The following is a 23801-nucleotide window of genomic DNA, read 5'->3' on the forward strand; positions in this document are numbered from 1 at the left end:
TAATGAAGTATGACTACAATATTACTTCATTTCAGTAACTTCAAATCATGGAAGTGACAGAACTGCCTTCAGAAAGAGGTTGCTGTGGCGTGTCTGGGGCACAGCCACTACAAATATGGAGATGGGAACTTCTCAGGCTTAGAGCAGGCTAGATAATTAAAGACCAGGAAGAGCTGGGCTAAAAGAAAGCCATATTTAAGGAATAACTTCAACTGGAAAAGGAAAGCATAGAGGCCCTTCTTTAAGGAACGTAGGAAGGCAGACATCTCTGACTTTGTAGAAAAGACAGCAGTAGAGAGGAGAAGCTCTTCCTTTTATTCTGAAAGTCATGATTGGTTGAGTGTGTAAGATTGATAATGAAGGGGCAGAGTAATAACAAGACTGAGTCGATTGCAAACCTTCATGAAAGCTGACATACCAAAAAAGCAGCTCAAGATAGACTCCTGCAAAGCCCAGGCCTGAAACCTCAAATGTCCACAAGATGGTCAATTGTAAACCTTGAGAACATCCTGCCGAGTTCATCCAAAGTCAATGTTTCCCTTAGCCAGTTGTTAATTTGAGGACCTTAGCAGAGATCGTCTGACCTTGGGAGGCCAGCTGAGGGGCTGACTCATGTCTTAAGCATGACCTATACAAAGAGACTCCATCTCCTGCAGCACTAAATATTCTTTCAGATGGTTGTTCTAGTAGGAGGGCAAGATGCTAGCCAGGAGATGCGTGTGTTGGACAGATGGTGTGTTTGGCTTTGCGATAGCCTGGAGGATGAGACTGGTGATTTATTTCAGGGTTTGGTAAGGTGTCGGCACCACTGATTCCATTGCTGTTGGGCCAGAAGTGGTCACGTGATCAGCTGAAGCCAGATGTGGTCGTAAATCGCCAGGTGAAATGTCAGGAGACCCTTTCTAGAGACAGCAGCAGGTTAAGACGCTGAATGACCTTGTCCTCTGCACTTCCTCTCTGCCCTTTTGAACTCCTGTTGTTCATTCCCATGTGATTGTTTTCCCTGCGTCATGGGCAACAACAGATGTTTTGAGTCAAGAACCTAGCAAAATGCCTCCCAAACATGTCAGGTCTGGGGGGAGAGGGATTGTATCTCTGGAACATTTTTTCTTCATTCTCTTTCTGCTGCTAAATGTATCTCCTCTGCATTGTTTCCCATTGGAAGCTATCCATTGCCGACATCACTGCCATCAGCTACGAAAACAAGAATACAGCCTCCAGCAGGTAGAGCTGATTCTTAGCTGGCCAATTGTCATGTTTGGGGACCTCTTAACAATCCAAAGGGCTTTTCCCCTAAAGTCTAAGTAAATCAATAAAGTAGCCCACCCATGCCAGGCCAACCCTTTGCTCTATCAAGTCACCAACAGCCACTGTCTGTTAAAACTTCCTCTGTGATTGGCAGTGGTAGGCCATAAATTAGAATGTTCTAGAAGAACAAACTCCACTGATAGCACATGTGCTTCGCTCACGGCACATATATGGGTGCCATGACTTCAAAGAACTGAAGCACTTAGCTTGGCGAAGGGTCAATGTGGAGACCTGCCACAACCAAAGCCCTGGAAAGCAGACATTTAAAGAGGCAAGCGTTGTGTTTCCTGAGGAAGTGAAGACCAGGGTCTTAATTCTTCACGAGTGAAAATGTTTCTAAGTCAGAGGACAGAAATTGGCTGCACTCCATCGGGAATAGAAGGAGGACAGGTGTCTAAATGACAGCAGGAAAACTTAAAACTGAATTTAAGAAGTTTCTGACAGTTAGGGCTGTGACCCAGAAAACACATTGCCAGCATGGCCTATGGCAGCTCCTCCTCTGGAGAATTTAAAGCGAAGGGTGGACCGCTGTTCTGGAGATGTTTTCAGCGTGGTTCCTCTGGGCAGCAGGGCTGGCCCCATCTAACTGGTCTTTTGAGGTCCCACTCTCATTCCAGAATCATGTATTATTTTATTGCATCTACGGTAGATTGACCCAAAAGCATGTGGTAAACAGTGTCTGATGTACAGCTTGAGGCTGGCTGGTTTCTGGGGTTAGGATGGATCTGGGAACCATCTTATTCCAGAGAACATCTTTACTGTCCTTGAGCCAAATCTTACTTCCTTTGAGTCTTGGATTGGTCCTCCCAGGTTATTGGTGCTCTTCAGACCCTTTTTCTTTCTAAAAGGAACAAAAAGGCCAGCACAGGAGGCAGTGGGTTTAGTGATGGCAGTGGAAATGAAGATCAGAGCATTTATGGAGCGTCTACTGTGTCCCTGTTCGTATGCAAAGCACCTTACAAGGCTCTTTCCATTTCCTCCTCCTTGCGACTCTATGCAGTATTGCTGTTATTATATCCATTTCACATATGGGAAGACTGAGGCTTTAAAAGACTAGCGAACATTCCAGCCCAGATGAGAGGCGAGTTCCTGGCGATTTTACTCAGTCCAATCAGGGCTCAGATCCTACTTCCATCACTCTCTAGCGGTGGTCTGGGACACATGACTTCAATTCTCTGAGCCTCTGTTTCCTTTTTGGTAAGAATGGAGAACATAATACTTAATTCACAGGGAAGATTATGGAAGGCAACCAAGCCGCCAGTGTGATATATCTGGCACACAGAGGTGCTCAGGTCACAACAATTCTCTTGCCCCTACTCTTCCTCTCCCCATCTCTGGGCTTTTCCTGGCCGAAGCCATTCCTTCATGATGTCCTGCTTCTAATTAGTCCTCTCTCAGTGACAGGCAGGGACGTTTTGCAGCTCAGCGTCCCTCTGACTGATGTCTACTGCTAATTCCTTAAATTTACATATCATCTTTCTTCCCTCGAGCTCATAGCACTTAACAGACAAGTGGGGCACAAATGATTTCACTAAGTGAAATTCAGAGGCCTGCTTGTCTTGAGATTCTGCAAACTAGTGGATTAGCTCAGATGTCAGCACTGAATTATGATCCTTTAGCTGCTCGTGCTTAGCATGCCACCAGCATTAACTCCCTGGTCTTCCAGTGGTCCTTTAAATCATGCACAGTCATTACCATCTTACTGTGAGAAAGAGAGAAGAGAGGAGAGGAAAGGGAGGGAGAGAAAGCTCAGGTCCCCGGGAGAGACAGTCTGTGAAACCTTTGGCCTCATCGTGCCTGAAGTTTTAGCAACAGGATGGGTAAATAAAACAGACCGGATAAAATCCAGCCAGCCCGGCTCTTTACACCTCCACACACATTTTACTTACTAAATTCTAACCATTATGCTATGATTCCCCTGCTGCTTAAGAATGTAAATTCACACAAGTGACAGTATTTCTGCCAAGCAATTTTCAGGCAGCCAGTGGGTCTTATTTGTGAAACTGTGAAGGAAGACGGCTGAATAATAAGTCTCTGAAATCTGGTTTCCTTTATATACGAGTGGAAACAGTAAAGGCTTGGAGATGACTGGAGCATGGGAGCGTTTGGGGGGTTCTCACCGGTAGCTCAGTGGGCTGGATGCTTCCACAGGTCACCCTGTTTTTGGATCTGCCTATTGATTGTAGGTATATTCACTTTGCAAAAGCTATTGTACTGTTTTCTTTATACATACTCATATTCAGTATAAATGTTTCTTAATAAAAAGCAGAGCATCTCAAAACAAAATCACCTCACCTTTGAAAAAGGCTGTTGGCTCAGTAGAATGGGAGGGAACTGTGAGGAGATTATATGAACCTGAGGGATTACCAGAGGCCAGATGATTCCCCCTCTGTTCTTGTTTCCAATAGACAGCCTCACAGCATTCTTTATCCATGTGTTTGTCATTCATTCATTCATGGGAACAAAATTTTCCTGAGTGATGGCATATATTTGTCACTGTCTAGGGGCAGGGAGAAGAAGCATTATTAACCCTTCTATGTGTGAGGCCAGGACCTTACATCTAACCAGGGCAATAGGAAAGACACACACCAAACAGTTAAATTACAGTGCAAGGCAGTGGGTGTTTACCCGCTGAAACGCATGAAAAATGGCCTCCAGTCTTTTTTAAAACAAGGTAAAATCAGTGGTGTGGTCAGTAGATGCTCGAGTTGTTGAGAGAAGAGAGGAATTAATGTTGAAATGTGCCAGAATGGTTAGGAGAAGAACTAGCAAAAGGGGTGGGATGGGGGTTGGGGAGCAGAGAATTACAGGTAAATGGAGAGAAGGCAACAGCACTCAGCAGAGAAGCCAGTTTGCCTTGAATAGCATGTGATTGATCACACGGACTTGGGACAAGGTATTGGGGTCACAGCTGAAGTGAAGGGCCTACTGCATGAATGTGGGGAAACCTGAAGTCAAGTCCAGCTCTGCTACTCACTAGCCTCTCTCCCTTGGAAAGTCACTTGAACCTTTCTGAGCCTCAGTTTCTGCATCTTGTGCAAAATAAGATTAGTAAGACCTAGCTCACAAGCATATAGCAATGATTAAATTATGAATGCATATCAACATGCTTTGGAACCTCTAAAGCATTATGCAAATATGACTTATAATTATTACCATTAATAGTGGCAGTAATGAGATCTGATAGGAGAAGCATAGGTTCAGAAGTTCTTTGCGTGTCTGCTTGTGGCACCAGTGTCTCCTCCCTCAGCAGATCACCATCATTAAAATTCTCTGCTCCAGACAGCTGCCTACTTATCTGTGCTGACTTTGGCCTTGAAGAGGTCCCGTGTTGTGGGATATTAGACCAATGTGGTTCTGGATGGTTAAGGAGTCCCAAACTGGAATCCCAACTATGCATCCTAAGCTGGTCTAATTTGACTTCAGGGGACGGTAGCTTCTAGAGCAATAACCCTGGAGAATCTAACCAGAAGGGACTTAAGGGAGACAGGGAGGAGGGAGAGACGTGGCCAGGAGGAGGAGAGGAAAGAGCTGTTGCTGGGCCACTGATGAGTGTCACAGGCTCCGCTCTCACTAGAAAGATGATGTCAGCAGGAATAACAGCAAACCGGTGGTCCAGGAGTACCCCGTTGATTCAGGGCTCTGGCGTGCCCGCCTGTCCTTCCCTGACGAGCCCAGGGTGTTCACAGTCCCTGCTGAGTAAGAAAGCTCTGTGCCCACATCTCAGATTAACATGATCCTGAGGTGTCTGATGTGCTGGGTATGTGGTGCAAAAGTGCCGCCGCCATCTTGCAGAAGTGTTCGGCATAAGATGTTTCAGGGCCCAAAGGAGGCCGTGAGATTTTCTCCTCAGATGCCATCCTGTTCTCTGTGCAAGTGGCCGGAATGCTCCTGCACGAGCTGGATTTGCTGGTGCGGGTCCCCAGACCTGTGTCTGCAAGGCATGGGGTCTGCCAGCAGGAATGGGAACTCGGCCTCCCACACAGTACCTGATGTATCTGAAAGCTAATCGGCCAAAAGACACGCTCTTCAAACATTTGGATGGGTGAAACCTTCATTTCCCAATATGTGTATGTTCTCTGCTAAACACTTAGCCTTTGTTAGTGATGATGACAGCACTTGTTTTCATTGGGGCTGTGTTTGCCTGGCTCTCTAAGGAAAGCCAAGTTCAGGCCTCCCCAGGCTGGTCAGGGAAGGGATTGGGGTCTCAGGCCCCCTGAATCACCCCTGTGCTGCCACCATTCCCTGTTCTGCTTGAACAGGGATGTGAGTCTTCCGAGTTGCAGTTACTAGAGCCCAGGCACCATCCAGTAGCACCATCGGAGACAGAAGCTTTTAAATGTCTTCCATTTGGACAGTGCCCAGCCAAGATGATAAAGGCTTGAATCATAAACTACCTGGCCAGAAACATCCTCTGGTCTAGCAGCCATTTCACCCCTTTATTATCCGGTTCATTAGAGTGCACTGGCCTTTTGGGTAAGCCGATGATGAGTAAAACGTGGGTCTGGCCTCTCGGAATCTAGCGGGGAAAGACAAGTACAAATACAACCAGCCAAGACCTACGGCCAGCGGCACCGGGTGCCATATGTAAAAGGCACAAAAGAAGTGATGCGGGGAAATAGGCAGGAGGGACCTTCTTGACGTAAAGACTCAAGAAAGGGCTTCAAGAGGATGCAGCATTTGAGTCTGGGCTCTAGAGCCCTAAGAAAGGGACACAGGGCCTGGAGAACTAGTTCATAAATAAACAAAAGACACCCAAACTCTGCCCCAGCTTCCCCCCGGAGGGACCACAGCTGCCAACTGGTGTCTTTCCCAAGAATTTACCTGGAACCTCTGTTTGGGTTTGTCTCCCCCCAGATGACAGGAATTTCTTGCGGCTGCAGAGTGATGGCGGGAGAGAGGGCCAGTACGCGCGGCTCATCAGCCCCCCCGTCCACCTGCCGCGGAGCCCCGTGTGCATGGAGTTCCAGTACCAAGCCACGGGAGGCCGCGGGGTGGCGCTGCAGGTGGTGCGCGAAGCCAGCCAGGAGAGCAAGCTCCTCTGGGTCATCCGCGAGGACCAGGGCGGCGAGTGGAAACACGGGCGGATCATCTTGCCCAGCTATGACATGGAGTACCAGGTGGGGTGGCGACGGGAGACCGTTGCGGAGATCCGAGGGAATCGTTGTGATCTGTGTTTCAATATTTCAAAGGGCCGTGCCCATTCATCTTTAGGGAACGCGGTTAAGCGCCGCTGTTTTCATTGTGTTTCTCACGTTGCCATGGCAACTAAATGACACTCTTATTTGTTATTCAGAATGTGCCTATCTCTACACCCAGACTTGGTTCTTTGTTCCTCCTATTGCCTTTTACATTGCTGAAATCTTCTCCAACAAATGTTTCTTCTCTTCCATTTTATTTTAGATTGCTATCAGGTAGGCTGGCAAAGGGACGCAGAAGCCAGGGAAATAAACACAAACAAACCCTCCACACACAAGGGAAGAAGCCTGTGGAGCCCCTCAGACTCCGAGGAGGAGAGGGAAACAGCCTCCCACCCCTGTCCCAGCAAGTGTGAACACGGGAAGGGGAGGGTCGCTGTTGGTGCTCAGTGGCCGGCAGACCAGAGAGACTCCTAAGTGAGTGGTATCTCTCCCAGCAGCTCCAGGAGTTGAGTTCTATTATCTCTGCCCCACAGAGCAAGAGCCCGAGGCACAGATGGGTATGCACAGCTGGGGCTGGAACTTGGGTAGGAGTAGGCATACTGTGGAAGAGGTGACTAAGAACCAGCCAAAGATTAACCTGGTCTTCCCCAGACAAGAAGCAGCAACAGATGGCTGGTGAGGCAGCCAACTGCGCGCTCAGCTTGCCAGAGGACATGTGCTCGTTTGCAGAGAGAACCTGGGGAGGGCGAGAATGAGGGCGGAACGGAGACCACAGAGCAGGGGGGCTCCTGTGAGCAGCCTGCAGTCACTCTCGAGCTTGTTAGGCAGCCTGAGTCCCTCCCCACCCCCCACCTGCCTTCCCACTTATAAACCTCAGAGCATGGTGTTGCCAGTACCTGTTGACATTTTTGTCTCGCCTACTAAACGGTGAGATTTCCTGGTCAGAGGGTCTTGTCTTATTAGGCTTTGTCACTGTCGTGGTGCCTGGCACGTAGTAGGTGCTCAGTAAACTAGTGCTGAAGGAAAATCACTTCACTTCTCGTTGTAATAATGGAGCCATATGACAGTGACACCCCCAAGGCGACACAAACCTGTATACTACATTTCTCACCTTACTCCCACCTGCTCGTGTCCTCTGAGTTTCCAAATACCTGGATTGGGCATTTGAAAGATTTATGAGAAAAAATACCAAAAATGGCTAGGGAAATTTCAATTCTCCATGAAACACGCTCTGATTGTGGCCCTTGTAGTCAATACATTCTGGTTACTGGACAACAATATCCATCACTTTGTTATATACGTATTTTTTAATCACCTCAAATATGCATTTGATTTGAACCAACTCTTTTTAAATTAAGATTTCAAGCACCATAGCCATGTGGTCAACAGATGTGTACCAGGTGCAGTAAGTGCACGCACACACACACACACACACACACACACATACATTTTAAGCTGCAGTTAACAGAAAATTGGAAATCTTTGCACTGTTTGGACGAGGAAGCTCAGTTAACCATGGCTCTTTTTCTTCCGGCTTCTAGATTGTGTTCGAGGGAGTTATAGGAAAAGGACGTTCGGGAGAAATTGCCATTGATGACATTCGGATAAGCACCGATGTCCCGCTGGAGAACTGTATGGGTACGTGCATATCTGTCTCTTTGTGGCCCTTCCAAGGGCTGGGATGTACAAGAAGAGACAGCACATCGTTTTCAAACACAGCTCTTACCCAGTGGGTGGGGCAGCTCCAGTCTGTGCGGGAGGCGAGGTGTGAGTGCAGTTATAGCTTGGGCTGCATTCAGGACGGGAGAGGGGTGAGATGAGGTGAAGTCTTATATCCCCGTTCCCATTCAGAAATAGACACGCACTAAGTATATGAAGATTCAGGGTGCCAAGACCCCATCATCACACTCCAGCTTTTAGCAAAGAAAATGCTAGAGGACGAGAGCAACTGTCAGTCAGAATTACATGATGGAAAGGTTTGATGGATTTAATGGAAGCCTTCACTGGTGAGCAAAAAATAGTACATATGTTATATCAGAGTGATAACACAATTACCCAAGTAGCTCTTTTACATGAATGAATTGCAGGGCAAGCTATGGCATGTGAAGTAAGAGTTTAGGTTTTGCTTTGAGGCTAATATCTCTAATGCCCAAGATGCCAAAGTTGTAAGATTAAACATTGCCTGCCAGGTGACCAGCATAGGAAGGACACTGTCACCTTGGACAGAAGTGCTGAGCAGCTAGCCCACCTGAGATGCACACATTTTACCTAGTTCACCCCACGGGCCCATCAGAGCCATGGACATTCCCCAAAGCAAGAGGAAATCCTGAGGAGGAACGAGACCTACTTTCAGTCTGCAGAGTAATTATAATAACTCACCAAGTGCTTTTCTTGGCACATGGGTCCCAGGTGTGTGTGTGCCTGATGATGTCAGAGCACCTGGGACCACCCTAGTCTCTTCAGGCAATTCTCGGGGCTCCAGGCATCTAAAAGTAATCCAGGCTCTGAGAAAGTAATCAGTGGTAAGTGACTGATTACAATGCTTCAGGGACCCATTACTCTGTAAAGGACTTTTTGTTCCAAAGCAACTTTGAGAATCTTTTCCCCACCTACCCGGCCCCCATGATGATGATGTGTTAGACATGGTCTAGAGCATGTGGAGGACATGGGATACTTTCCGTGGGATAGTATAAAAAAGCTTGATGAAATTCATCTTCATCATACCCTTTTGTTCACCCTATTTCTTCCCCTTATCTAACTCAAATTTTTTTCTGTTTTTTTTTCCAGAACCCATCTCAGCTTTTGCAGGTGAGAATTTTAAAGGTAAAAAAAAGTTCTTTTTAAATTTCTGCACGCCTTTTCCTTCCCCCCATGTGATATGAATTTGGTGGAGGCAATAAGCCTCCAAATTTGACAAAGCTCACAAGAGAAAATAGATGCCACACCTTCTCACCGCTAGATGGCGCCAACAACACCTGTAGATGCAGGGAAAGGGGGATTGAGATCCTCGCTGTCTCTTCTTTAATTAAAGTTTAGAAACCTGTAATAGAGACAAATAGGTTACAGATAAACCTTTCAGCCTTGCGCTGTCCAACGGAGAGCCATGAGGCTGAAAATGCATGAGTGGTGAGAAAGGAGAGGCCGTGGGGAGACTGAACAACAAAAAAAAGTCAGTAGTAAATTAAAAGTGAAATGAGGTGGCAATGATTTATTTTCGCCTGAAGATGGTTTCTTTCCAGTCACAGGGTACCAAGGCAGCGGTCTCAATTAACCCTCAGTGAGGTACACTGGTGGGCAGTTTTGTGAGGGAAGAAAGTTAGGGGAAACACACAAGGAATGATAATCCAAAGGGGGGGAAAGTTGCAAAACTCAGGAGCTGGTGTCTGATTAAGGGAAGAAGGAGGCCCATTCGGTGACTGGAGTTAGAGCACTTGAAATACAAGACGGAAGAACAGAAAAGGGCATTTTATCCCTAATAAGGTAAATAGAGAGCAGGGCAAAGAAAGAGGAATGTGGGATGCTTGCCTTATCCAGGGAGGGAAGAAAGACCTCCAAACTTGGGGATGCTAATATCTGTGCTGTTTACTGCAGTGGATTTCACATTTCACCCTCTTTGCAGTCCTCTTGGTTGGCACCGCTAACATTTCCACCCGGGTTCCAATGCTAAGCATTTAGAAGCCACTCTATAAATGCCTCACTTGAGTTGGCTGGAGGGAAAAGCACACTCAGAGACACTCACCCTCACCTAAGGACGGAACCCGTTTTATGCAAACCGTTGTGAGGGTTTCGGTGCCCTGTTTGTATTGACTGGCCTTAACCCCACAGGTGACAGCATTTCAGAGGTAAGGGAAGTCATTTTTGTGTCTGAAGTCTAGACTCATTATCTTCACTCTCAGTAATCTGTCCAGCTCCTGGTTGGAGAGAGATGACTTCCTGGGTTGCCACCTAGATGTGCTCTCTGACTCCAAATCATCTCACCCAGTTTGCCACTCCTCAGCCCTGAGACAGTAGCTGAGGAGGAGGACAGCAGCACGGGGAATGGCAGACCTACCTACGTAGAATATCTTTTCTTTCTTTTTCACCTTTCCTTGCCTCCATCCCCACTCTCCCCGCTGCACATTTTAAAGTATTAAGAATATTCATGTGCATTTGTTGGTGCTCCTTGGGTGTGAGATTTATGTTAATGTGAATCTAAAAGTATTGGAAGGAAAGCTGAGATCAAAACTGAACGGCTTGGAGTACAGTTGAATTCAAGTTCTAACTTTCGGGACCCAAGGTAACGTTGACGCTCGGGCAGTGAAACTTGCTTATGTTGTTTCACGTGACTTTGACTGATTGTTGAGACTCAAAGCTCCCAGGAAAGGCTGGTTACAGACTTACAGCCCCTGCTGCAGACACTGTGCTGTGTGAGCACACATGTCTGGGTCCATGAATGACACGTACGGTGGCTAAGCACTTTGCTTCTGTAAGAGAATAAACAAACCAGGGCACATGTGCTGTCCCGGAGGCTGTGTTTACCATGAGCGTCACAGACCCGTCATGTTCTCTTGTAAAAAAAATATATATAAATACAACAGCCTCAGAGCCGCAGTGCTCATTTAGCCCAAATAAACACAGGGCTTAGGGACTCGAAGGTAAGAATTTCCAGTGCACTCCCGATGGGCTGCTTTGGGGGTTAAGCAAAGGCAGCCCACGAGTGGCATGGATTGGCCCACGGCTGTTGTCTTGAGAAATAACGAGCATCTTTGGAAGGAGGAAACCAAGCTGTGGGGAGCAGAGACTTGGCTAAGGAGTCAATAGCAGGATAGGAGTTGAGAATGGACAGTTTCAATTACATCGGCAAGTTTTACATGGAACTCTGACTTGGTAGCCAGATGAACCCAGGGCCAGGGAGGCTTCTGTTGGGCTGAGGCCCCTCTGACCTCAGCAGGCACCTCTGGATTTTGACTTGAGCAAAGCCTTCCATTTGGGAGAGGAAAGAGGACCCTTCGCTCTATCTAACCTACTCACCTCTCCTGGTCAGGGCAGCAGGAGCCCTCTCTTGCTGGGGGTGTGGATGCCTTGGGGATTAAACCAGGCTTTCACTCAAAAAGAGAAACAGAGAAATCAGGTTTGGGGCAAGCAGGCTATGGAAAGTTGATGGTGAAACAATATTAACAACAGGCATATATATTGTTAGTATGTTTTTTTGAATTGGGGTTGTTTTTCTTTTCCATTATATATTAACCACGAGACAGAAGCAATCTTATGCTTTAGGAGAGATCTGTGTGTACTAGGTAAATCTTGAAGGAAATGCAACAAAAGTGGCCTCTGGACCGGGGCTTATTAGATAGTCTTGATCTTTTATATTTTGAAGTGTCTTTCATTTTCTGCCTCTTACTCATTTCTTGCCATAGAACATTCTCTTTTAATTCAAATCGCCTTGTGTCTTCTGCTCGGGGTGTATACTTTGATTGCATACCGGGGTATGAGTCAGTAGTGAGGAGAAACAAGCCACGGAGAAAAAGAGAGCCATGTAGAGAAGGGACGAGGAGGAGAGAGTAAATAAGCTGTGTTGTCATGTGATGTTTAAAGAGACTTTTTTGCTGTTGTTCTAAACAATGTAGCCTGGGTGTGCTTTTCTTTTTTCTTTCTTTCTTTTCTTTTTAAAAAGCACTGGCTATAGACAAAGTGCCGTCATGTATCTTGTTCTAGAATTTGAGCTTTTACAAATGAAAAACTGTAAGGGTCGGGGGATGGGGGAAAACCGAAAAGGGGTGTAATTAAGGTGATGGATTATTTTTTCTTAACCAACACTTTCTTCTTTCAATAAAAGTAAAAAGAGCAATGAGGAAGCCAGTAAAAATACATAAAGCCCATAATCAGAGTTCTGTAGTTGTTAACCAGCCGGTTATTTTTAGCAGGTCGCAGTGGAAGCAAGAGTTCTTATTCATGTTAGAGGCTGTGGGCTTTGAACAAAGCGGGAGCAAAGAGACAGAGTCTGGTACCCTACCCGTCAGAGACCCATGGAAATCCCGGGCACGGGTCGGGGGGGGGGGGGGGCGAGGTAGTGAGAGTGAAGGATTCAGAAATGCTGCGTCTACCACTGATGGATGCTAAAAGGAACATCAGTAGCTCCTGTTCAAGGCTGTGATCGTGGGCTTTATGCCTCAGACCAGCTCTGAGGGCCATCGGGCCCATCTCTTGGGTCTCACCTTGTGCGGTCCTTGGCAGTTTTCAACCAGGTAAAACCAGGAGAAAGTGGACAGCACAGGCTATCTCCTGGGCATAGAGGGGGCCCATTTTGGGCTAACGACAGAGCTGGCTGGGGTTTGACCCTATGCATCAGGTTTTCGGTTCTGTTTATTTGGTACCAACTGGCCCATCTCCGCCGTTTCCCGCCCCCATCTCTCTGTCCCCACCCTCGTCCCCCGTCGATCTACCAGTCGGCTGCCTCCCGAGGCTTTGTCCCCCAGTGTGATGACCCACAACCCAGGGCACAGGACGTGGGGTTGGCCTCAAATTCCCTCTTTCTTTGGCGTCCCTCCCTCCCACGGCTCCCTGGCTGTCTCGACTAGAAGCACTTGAGAAACACAGTGAGGGTTCATCGGCCTTCCTGCAGTAATCCTCTGATGAAAGGCGAAGTATTCCTGAACCCTGCCAGGGCTCCAGATAGGCAGCTGTGGGGTGTGACTCCTTCTCCTTGGCCCCCTCCCCCCAACGTGCCCAGCTGCCAGATCAGGGCTAGGTGTTGCTGAGCGGGGAAGCCTGGAGATGGGAAGTGTGTGGCCCGCTCGCCGCCTGGCTGTGGCTCCTCGCCTGAGGGGACGCCGAGGCATCCTTTGTGAGGTCCACGTCACAGAGGCCTGACGCCCTCCCTCCCCCCGCACGTTTACCACTCATCTAAACAGCTGCCAACGTCAGTTTCTCTAAGGGGAGAAGGAATTTCTTTTCGCTGTCTTTTCCTCTCTCCAGGAACAGGAAGGAGAAGCCTTAGTTTAAAAGAAGTAGCCTATGCAGAGCGCAGGAAGATCAGCTCGGTGCTTTGTGACCACCTAGAGGGGTGGGATAGGGAGGGTGGGAGGGAGACGCGAGAGGGAGGGGATATGGGGACGTATGTATACGTATAGCTGATTCACTTTGTTATACAGCAGAAACTAACACACCATTGTAAAGCGATTCTACTCCAATAAAGATGTTAAAAAAAATAAAAATAAAAATAAATAAAAGAAGTAGCCTAAGTGCCACCAAAGAGAGGACAAGTGTCTGAGACTTCAGCCAGCCACAGATCTGAGTTTAGGGGGTGTTTAGAAAGATGTGGGAGACCACCAGGTCTCCTGCTAACCTAGTGGAAACCTTCCGGTGATCCACACACACACCGAGTGCAAGGCAACCCAGAAGAGTCATTTCACTGGGAAATTTGGCACTTCTGCATTCTTCTTCCCAACAGATGAGTGGGCGTGACCATATTCTTCGACTCTCTTCTGTAGACTTTTCTAGAGGAGCCAGCCTTCTCTTTTGTTTGTTTAATCTCACAAGTTACATAAATCTTTCATCTGAAATGCCCCTTCTCCAGCTCTTCGTTTTCAACCTATACCTAAAAGACTGCAGACAGGCCAGGCCTGAAACAGTTCTGATTTGCAATGAGCCTTTTTGTTTTTTCCCCTCTGAGAGAGATGATTTACCTTTGGTGTCTTTCGAAACATTTCTTTTGGAAACCTGGGTGACTCCTCCAGGTCCGGAGGACATGTCATAAACTTAGCTGTAGGAGATGCTGTCTCTTTCCGGTGATTCAGTGAGAACTTGACTGAGACAATCCTCAGACAGCTTCCAACAGAAGTAAGAGGCAGAAAGGGGGAGGGCTGCTTCGTGTTCCATCCCTACGCGGTTAGAACAGGGGTCTGCACACTTTTTCTCTAAAAGGACAGATCGTAAATATGTTGAGCTTTATGACACTCTGTGTCACCACTACTCGCTGCCACTGTAGCACAAAAGCAGCCAGAAGCCGTATGTAATGAGGGTGGCCGTGTTCCAAGACGTGCAGAAATAGACAGTGAGCCAGATTTGGTTATCTGACCTCTGGGTTCCAGCACGGGCGGAGGATCTGGTCCACGTGGTCCCTGCCATTTCCCAGCGGTGTGTGAGCTTCCTCTGAGGGCTCTGGGCCATCTCTAGGGTTTCACTGTGGGCTGCCCCCCGCCCTCCTCCTCAGTTTTCCTACAGGTAAAACTGGGAGAAAAATCACTTATCCTCTCAGGTTCTCAGCTCTCCTATCTGAGGGTCACGAAGAATAAAGATGATTCACCGTATAGCCCAATGCCCGGCGCCCCGGAAGTGTCCATTCATTATAGTTTTAGCTATGGTCACATTTCCTAATTGCTTATTAACTCTGTAACCCTATTTGCACAATAGGAATGGAAGAAAGCTACCGACAGTGTCATTTTTTCCCCTTATTTTCCTTCCATGCATGGCTTCTTAGAATTTGTTTCTCAAAATTCGAATTCTCCACCTTCACATTACCGCTTTCTCCAGGGGGCTCAGAACTTTACAGGTGGAAGCCTGCCCAACCTTGCAAATACACTTGGAGTTACTGACTATTTAAATTTCTGTTTCTCATTATCTCACACAATGAGAAAACTTTATCGAAAATTAGAAGGTGGAAATTAATGAGAAATAGAAGAGACATTGAAAGCATTTTTCAATTGGGGGGAAAACAAGGTATGTGAGTAAATGGGAGACGTTAGAACAATCAGAGGGGACATTCAGGTCCACACATCACCAATGTTGGGCAAGGTTGAAGTCACCTGCATTCTTTCTGCCATCCTGGGGGACATGGCCCTGGCTCCTGTGTTGTGAAGCAAAGGCCCAGCCATCCCATATGGCTGAGGGGGGCAAGTGGGGCTAAAATGCAGCCACTCACCAACCTGGGTACCTGGTGCAGGCAGCATCTGCCCAAAGGGGGCACCTTTTTGCATCTTGACATAGAGGCATGGTATGAGCTAACAGAATCTAACACTTTCCAAGAATAACTATTCTATGAAGTACCATTAGGTCATCAACATTTTTTCCAGGGAGTCTGAATGTAGGTCCAAAGTTCATTCCTCCATTCATCTGTCCACTCATTCATCTAATCACCCATCCATCCACCCATCCACCCATCCATCCATCCATCTGACATTCCTGGGATTGCTGCTGTTATCTGGAAAGGCGCTTTGAAAGGGGATTTAACCCCTATTGATCTATCACCTTCCTTTTCTCTGGCTAGCAAACCACAGCCTCATTAACACACAGCCCCTGAAGACTGCCACAGAGCCAGGTTCCAAACCAGCGAACCACCAGCCTGTGGGAGCTGAGTCTCGTTAGCTGGAGAATGTCCTAAGAAACTCTGGCCCCTAACTGCAGGTCATCAAAAATTGCCTGAGGGGGGGTGAGAGGAGGGCTGTTAGGTGTATCCTCTCTTTTCTGACTCCTTTAACAATAAAAGCACAAATTCATGTAGTATGTTTTCTCATTTCTCCAAATAAATGTCCAAGGAAAAAGTTTAAGGAACCAATGTGACGTCCACCAAATTGCTTTTGTCACTAAAGTTTTCTACATGGCAATCATTTCTGGGGAGGGGAGTGTTAGTGGGAAAGGGGAAGAGGGCTTTATAGTAAAGTGGAGTTTGTCTTCCAAAGCAGAGCAGAACTTGAGGCGAGGGGTCTATCTCTGATTCTGAATCTGTAATCCACAGAATGCGATTTCTCCTTCTCCAGCGGGTCCCTAGATCCTCCCCACCGTGCCCCAACTTTGTCTCTATCATAAGCAACACTTTAGGAGTCACATGAAGGCCCCAGCCCCGGCGCGTTGAGCCCTAGGGGATGTATTTAACGTTGAGAATCAGCATTTTGGCTGAGGGAAAGCAAACCTTTGAACTGAGACTATGCGGTGTTGGTAGGAACGTGAGCAGTTGTGACAGTTTTCTGCTTGACAAAAATCTGTGCTCCTGCTTTGTGGTCTAGTCAGGGCTTCAGAGGGGAAAGTTAAACCCTGTGGATTTACCACCTTCCTTTCCTCTCACGGTGAGCTGCAGCCTCATTAGAGAATGGGTTTCACCGTGGAGCCAAATCGAAATCAGAGGCAGACCCGAGGACACCCTCTGGGGAGAGGCGGTGGCACAGGGGAACTTGGAGCCCATCCCTGCACACTTTGTTGTTACTCGCGCATTCTTCTGAGCCCACATGAAAATCCAATGGCAGGATGGTTGCCAGGCAGCAGATACTCTTGGTGACCTGAATAATGAGTTGACACCAGTTCCTTGTGACTCCCGAGCTGGCCATTTCAAGGAGCCAGTTTCAGTGCCTTGCTTTCTCTTTCTGTTTCTGTGCATAATTTTCAATATGGTCACAGAGAGAGAGAGGGAAGGAGGGAAGGAGGAAAGGAGGAAGGGAGCTTTCTCAGCTACAGTAATGAAATGATTAAAAGATGGAAATGATCTGGGAATAAACAAACATAGAGTAGCGGGTAATGAAGAAGACAGTGTAGAAAGGTGATCCTGGGATTCTGGGATCCTTTCCACCCCAGGGGCTGTGCCTGCGGCTGCCAGAGTGTATGCTGGGTGACACATCCTTGTCACAGCTTCTCCAGCCCCGTGGCACTTCTGTTGGGCCAAGAGGCACCAATGAACCCTGTACCTTGGCAGAAGGGGATCCCTAAAACTAGAGGAACCAGTGAGTGATTAAAAGCTGGGAAGGTGGGCAGGCTCTGAAAGATTTTCCAAGAAAAACGCTCTCATTTTTCTAGCGCTTCTGAGAAGACATCAGAAGGTCTGACTCACCCCTCAGCTAGTCCCCAAATCAAAAAGAGGTGCTCTGGGGTTTGGGTTACAGGAGCCGGCAAACGCTGACTCAGAAATAGGAGTCTTCACCTCAGTTCAGTCTTTTAATCACGAGCATTTATGGAGAGCCTTCTTGGTGCATACCCTGAGGTAGAAACCAAGATGAAAGCGAGTTCTTCTGCTTGAGAGCTCTGCGTCTCGTGAGGGAGGCATGAAAATATAAATGAGCCTTGTCTGAGTCTAGAGCAGAGATCCACCCACAGAGTAGGACCAACGGTGCACGGAGAGGACAGCAGCACCTCCCGCCCGTGGCTCCCACCTGGGGTATCGCATGGATGGAGAGGATACATCTTTCTGGCCACCCCTACTTGATGTAGGCAGCTAGGGAGGCATTTTTCATAGGTTAAGCATACATCATTTTTCAGAAGTAAAGATCATGTCTGGTTTTGGCAAGCTCAAAAGCTCCTAGTCCCATTCTGGGCCAGATTCTCATCTGATGTAAATGGTTGGGAGAATCAAGTTGTAGCACTGTTTTGCATCAAATGGGACTCTAGCCAGTCTTTCCCCAGAGTTACCCTGGGCTTAAATCTACAACATCATCTCCACGGCAACCAGAAGCTAGCCAGTGAATGTGGTTGCCTTCTAAATCCTCTGCTAGCTTCTCTTCCGTCCTCTGTCTTTTCTGTGATTAGAATGATCTCCCTCCCTTTGCTCTCACTTACTCTCGCTCTCACATACCTACTATCGTTTTGCACTCAACATTTCTTGGTTGCAGCTTCCTTCCAATCAGCTTTTTAAATCCTCCGTTCAATTTAAAAAATGAAGATGCACTACTCATTGCTTGACAGTGGTAATTGACCTGTTTAGACAAGACCAGGCTGATTTTCAGTGGGCATGGAAGCTTTGGCAGACCAAAGTGGAATTCCCCTTCAAGTCTAGCCAGCCTAATTAATACATTGTTTGAGAATTGTGGCCAGCCAGAACAAATATTGTATTTCCGCCCATTCGGAGGATCAGTGATACGGAATCCCAGAAGTCATATCAGCATCACTTACTTGCATGTATTCCTCTGTGTGTGTGTGTGTGTGTGTGTGTGCACGCATGTGTGTGTGATGTGTGTGAATCATAATGCTTCTATATATTATACAGTAATTGTGGTTTAACAGAAAGAAGAAAAGAGTTTTGGAATCACACAGCTCTTGGTTGGTTGAATATCGAACTTCCCACTTACTTGCTGTATAACCATTCATTTAACCTCTCTGAGCCTCTATTTCCTCGTCTGTAAAATGGGTCTGACAGTACCTACCTCATAGGGTTGTAAGTAGGAAATAATATCAATCATTGAAAAGTGCTTGGCACCCACTAAATACTCAGTACCATCTTATTCCCCTGTCCCCTTCCCTCTCCACTCCAAAGCATGTGTGTGTTTCTTTTCTTTTCTTTTTTTTAAATTAATTTTGGATTAGTCTGCATGCTCTCAGCCTAGCAACACTCTTCTGTGTCTCTCCACCAGGGGGCACCCTCCTACCGGGGACCGAGCCCACAGTGGACACGGTGCCCGTGCAGCCCATCCCAGCCTACTGGTATTACGTTATGGCCGCCGGGGGCGCCGTGCTGGTGCTGGTCTCCGTCGCGCTGGCCCTGGTGCTCCACTACCACCGGTTCCGCTATGCGGCCAAGAAGACCGATCACTCCATCACCTACAAAACCTCCCACTACACCAACGGGGCCCCTCTGGCGGTGGAGCCCACCCTAACCATTAAACTAGAGCAAGACCGCAGCTCGCACTGCTGAGGGCCGAAGCAAGGACGGCACCCAAAACAAACAAGAAAGACTGCAAACACGTTGCCTCGATTTTGCACTTTTTTCTCCTCGCCTAGTCTCTGTGTGAACGCTCAGACATCTCTCTCTCGGGGCCCAGACCCTGTGCGCTCGTATCCATCCCGACCATTCTCCTTGGGTTCTTTTGTTTGTTTGTTTTCCTTTTGTTGATTCCAAACCAACCAACCCCAGCTCTAATGCTGCATCTTGGAATACGAGAAGAGATACACCCCTAAGCACTTCACAACTCAAGGCTCAGCTGGTTTCCTTCCAGAGACTGGTTCCCTGTTTCTTCCCCTTGCCTTATCCCATCCCTCCTCTCGGTGGGCAGTCAGTCTGCCAGGAGACTTGAGGGGAGACCTGGATCTGTGTGTCTGTACGTGGTATACATTTGCGCGTGTGCCTAGCTCTGTGTGTGCGTGGGTGTGAGAGAGAGACTGGCTCGTTGGGGGGGGCGTGTGTGGGTGTGTTCAGAGAGGGCCCCCTTTAACTCTTGTGTTACTTCTCCGGGGGTACATGTTCCAGAAAATAATATACTGTACTAGTTTTGTTTACTTGGAGAAGAGATTGAAGCTTTTTGTTGCCTTATCTAGCTCTGGCTGGGTTTCTGTTGGCTACCATTGTCATCTCCAGGTACCGAAAAAACTAGAGGCCACCTGAAAAGAAGTGTGGCCGCTCTCATTCCAGTCCCCATGCCCAACCCGCCTGACCCAAGAGGAAGGTTCCCCCACTGCACTCCGACATGACCCCTTGTCCTGTCTCGGGCATCTTTGAAGTCACATGATAACAGCCATTGGGTGCGTGTGGGACCATCTCTACTTCCAGCCCTGAAGCAAATCTGTCTCATGTTGCCTTATAAAAGAGAAGCTCATAATGAATGTTTAGCTTTTATTGGTTAAGTCCAATCTTGGAATAAGTCATAGAGAATAACAGATCTGAGACTGATGTAGGAAAAGCAGTAGCCTGTTGTGAGCAGGAGGAGAAGGAAGGATGAAATGTTGTCTTTAAAGAACCTCCTCACCCCCTGGGCATTCATTGTGCCCCGCTTAGGATGGGATAGAGGAAGAAGGTTAAAAAACGTATTCTTTGGTATCATATTGATCATTGTAATAGCATTTGTAAAACATGGGGGGAAAGGGGTCATTTGCTTTCCTTTTATGGTGTTAATGGGTGCCTGAATATATAGCCACTAAAATATATGGCTGTTCACCTGACTTATTTGAATATTATGAGAGAATAAAAAGTTATCAGTTTTTTTAAATGTACCAGTGTACTACCCCTTAAAGCGTTCATGGCATCTGGCAAATACACCTTTATAGGCTGGCCTGGCATTTCCAGATGTTGCTGCATCGTCAGGAGAAGGTATAATGAAGATAAATCCTTTGCTGCCCATTCGTCCTCTCTAAACAACGCAGGGAGAGGGATATTAGAGATAAATTGCCTAATGATATTGTACGAAGGATGGATTCGATAATGAAGTCAATTTCATTGGTAGAAAATGCGTATTTTAACGAGATTCTCAGTGTACTGGGGCTCTGCCTTGGGGGGTGTTTACTTCTCACCTTCCTGCTAGGAATCCACTGAGGAAGTGTAAGATTCTCTCCAAAGATGGTTGCCTGGACTGAAAACGTCCAGGTACCTTCTGAGAACAAAATACTAATGATTTTTTTTTTTTTTTTTTTTTTTTGGCTGCTTGGGAGAGAGAGACTCTTAGCATTCTTTCGGAATATCCACATAGATCCCTTCAACACACACACACACACACACACACTTTTGCATCTGGTTTGTTTCATCCTCCTGAAAGAATGGTGCTCTCCCACTCTTATTCTATTTCAAAGAGCTGGTCTGTCTCTACCACAGCAGCTCTGCCAGGAAAAAAGATGAAAGGCTAGAGCATGAGCTACCTTGAGATTTCAAGAAGTGTCTTACCCCCAGCTGAAGATGGAGAAAGAAAGACGGAGAAGGGGAGGAGGGGTGGCAGGATACCATGGATACCTTATGATGACTTCCATGCCAATCACTAAGGGCTTTTTGTCTCAGGTATCTGTATCCAGTGATGCATCTGGGGTCAGGCATCCCTTGAAATGATTGACATCCCTATAGGCACCCCATGGAGGCGTGGTGTCAGGAAATTACACCTGGAAAGTCTAGCCAGTGTAGGAACTGTCTGAGTTACCATACACCCCTGAGGATTTCCCTTCTTTAAAAGAAGATGACAACAACTTTGTGAAATTTGCTGTATCTATATCTGATGCCCCATGTGGCATCATCTTTATGTACAAGCTGTCGTTGAGAATATGAGACTGCTCAAATCTCTGTGAATCCCATGATGCACTTCAGCTGGGGATGTCACACTTCTCTCTCTGTCTCTCTCTCTCTCTCCGCTCTTGTAGCCCAAGCGACTTTCATAGTATTATCCAGGTACTATGCTAAAAGGGAAGCTCTTCTATTAAATGTCATGCCTTGCAGCTTTAAAAAGCAAAATTCTGTATTTCATGGAGGGAGGGAAGGGTCCCTCTCTTCTAAGAAAAATAGACTGGACAGGTGAATGCATGCATGCATGTTTAGAGTTGCTGCTCAGAAGACAAAGAGGTGATGGCAACTATTAAAAAATTACTGAATGAATGAATTGAAGGTCTAGCTCAGGCTGGTACAGTATTTGCCTTAGTAGAGCTTTCATGTTAACAGCTCCAGGAGGGAAACCCTTACCTCTGGGTTAAAAATCCCTTCCTTGATATTACGCTAGCAATTGCTATCCCCTAATTGCCGGTGAAGACAGAAAAAAGAATAAAAAGGATCATAGCATTGCCACTGACAAAACAGAATGCTGAAAATAAATTGTCTTTTCCTTTGTCCCACATTTTTGGGATTGAAGCCAGAATAGGATAGGAAATCCAGTAATATTTCTGAGGTTGATATACCGCATCTTTAAGAAGACCCTGTCTTTAAAAATGAAACTAGCAGGCAAGTAAACACCTAAATAATCGAAAATTACCAAAGAACAACAACAAAACAAGAAAACTTAAAGATTTTTACTTCCTATTCTTATCCCCTCGCCCTGTAACTGTGACATCTCTTGCATTGCTCAGTTGCCTGTGTGTCAAAATAACTTGTGGACGTTGGAAACTATTTGAATGTGTATTGTGTGGAATGTAATAAAGTGATGATATTTTTATACAAACATCTGGGGTTTTTTTTTCACCTTGGCTTGTGAGAACAAAGATGAAATGTAGGCTGTGAAAGAACTGATGTTTCCAAAGTTTATACATCGCCTTCTGAGCCACAGGGCATTTCTGTGGGAGGTAGGTTCTCCTTGAGGCTGAATGCCAGCCTCTCCTTCTTTTATTTTTTTATTACTGCTTGTTAGGAGTTTTATCCAATTTGTGCAGCTGAGCCAATTTTTGTGATTGGTGTGGGATTTTGCAAAAGTTGCTAAGTGCTAAATTACTCAATGTGATTCCACAAAATTTCTCTTGATGGCAAATCCCCAGAGATTGGACTCTACTTTCAAAGGGCCCCGGGGGGGCAGGTGGGATGAGCGAAGCAGAATCATGTACTCAGCTCTGCAGAGACAGATAGCTTCCTTTGGAGAAGAAGTGGTGACATCTTACCCCTTGCCTACCAAATGATTACTTCCACGGACACGTCGATCTCCAATTTATGAGCACTTTCCCAGACAAAACGGGAACTTGTAGCATGTTCAGGCTCGAAGATATTCCAGACTTTGGAGCGAGTAAGGAAGATAATCATATGATTACTGTGAACCTGGAAATATCATGGTGGAACATTTTATAAAAGGAACAATTCTATAACAACTTCGAGGAGGGGGACTTGGGGAAACTCAAAAGCCAGAGCTTATTGACGAATAGTTTTCTTTTGGTTCTCTTTCTTGAGTAGTTAGTGATACAGTTATATAAAATATTTCTATCTGAGGGGTATTAGAGGCAAAAAATCCAGGAAAGACAGCCTCCCATCTATTCAGTGTTTCTAGATGGTGGTCAAAAGAGGTGGTGGAAGAATTTTCCATCACTCCCTATTTGTGGGATGTATTAGAAGCATTCCATCAACCCAGGAGCCTTCCTCAGAGTCTGAGAACATCCCTAAAGGTCCCAAGAAAAGGGGCTTGTCCAGGAGATCCTATTTCTGTCAGAATCCTGCTTTTTTTCCTTTCTAAACCTAGATCCAGGAAGGAATACTTCTTACAGCTATAAACCTGACCAAGTGGTGTTAAAGGAAACAGGCTTCTGGGTTTTCAGATCTTACAGGATGTGTTGTCAGTACAGAGGGCTCAGTATAGATGTCACTGTCTGTCCTCCGCAGGAGAAAAGAGCAGAATGTCCATGTTTAGAGCATTGTTTGCTCCTCTAATGACAAGCATCATTACCCATTTTGTCTACATAACATTTGGCTATTCTTAAAGCCATTTGTTACCATTAGCAAAAGATGAAATGAAAGCATCTCAAAAGCACTTATTTCCAGCAAAGAGCCAGGCTCAGTCAACATTTTCATGAGCTGGCCTGGGACCAAATTTGCCAGAGTGAATTGAATTAGCCATCGCTTATGCTTCGTTAGCATTACTGTTTTTGGAGCCACCTTTGAGAATTTCATCATTGCTTTTCCCACCTTGGTTCTGAGCCCAAGGCTTATTCTATGTGCACTCTCTCTTCCCCAAAATAGCAGACTGTTACGATTCCGATCTTAGGCGTCAAACACAGCACTGTTATCAGTATGGTATT

At 46.5% G+C, this 23801-nt stretch overlaps 1 protein-coding gene across 2 annotated transcripts in view; it reads left to right on the top strand.

Annotated features, from left to right (window-relative positions):
* NRP2 (neuropilin 2) overlaps positions 1 to 23801 on the top strand; it is a 114417-nt gene that overhangs the window by 73961 nt on the left and 16655 nt on the right. The window contains exons 13-16 of one of the 2 annotated variants that reach the window (XM_059928524.1): positions 6166 to 6428; positions 7991 to 8087; positions 9237 to 9257; positions 18758 to 22225. In XM_059928524.1, the coding sequence (XP_059784507.1) occupies positions 6166 to 6428; positions 7991 to 8087; positions 9237 to 9257; positions 18758 to 19038 (662 nt within the window). In that variant the 3' untranslated portion in view covers positions 19039 to 22225. Of the gene's footprint in view, positions 1 to 6165; positions 6429 to 7990; positions 8088 to 9236; positions 9258 to 18757; positions 22226 to 23801 lie in introns of those variants that run through there. The other variant, XM_059928523.1, reaches the window with a different exon arrangement.

The sequence above is a fragment of the Balaenoptera ricei genome, chromosome 7 (genome assembly GCF_028023285.1).
Source record: "Balaenoptera ricei isolate mBalRic1 chromosome 7, mBalRic1.hap2, whole genome shotgun sequence".
Classification (NCBI taxonomy): Eukaryota; Metazoa; Chordata; class Mammalia; order Artiodactyla; family Balaenopteridae; genus Balaenoptera; species Balaenoptera ricei.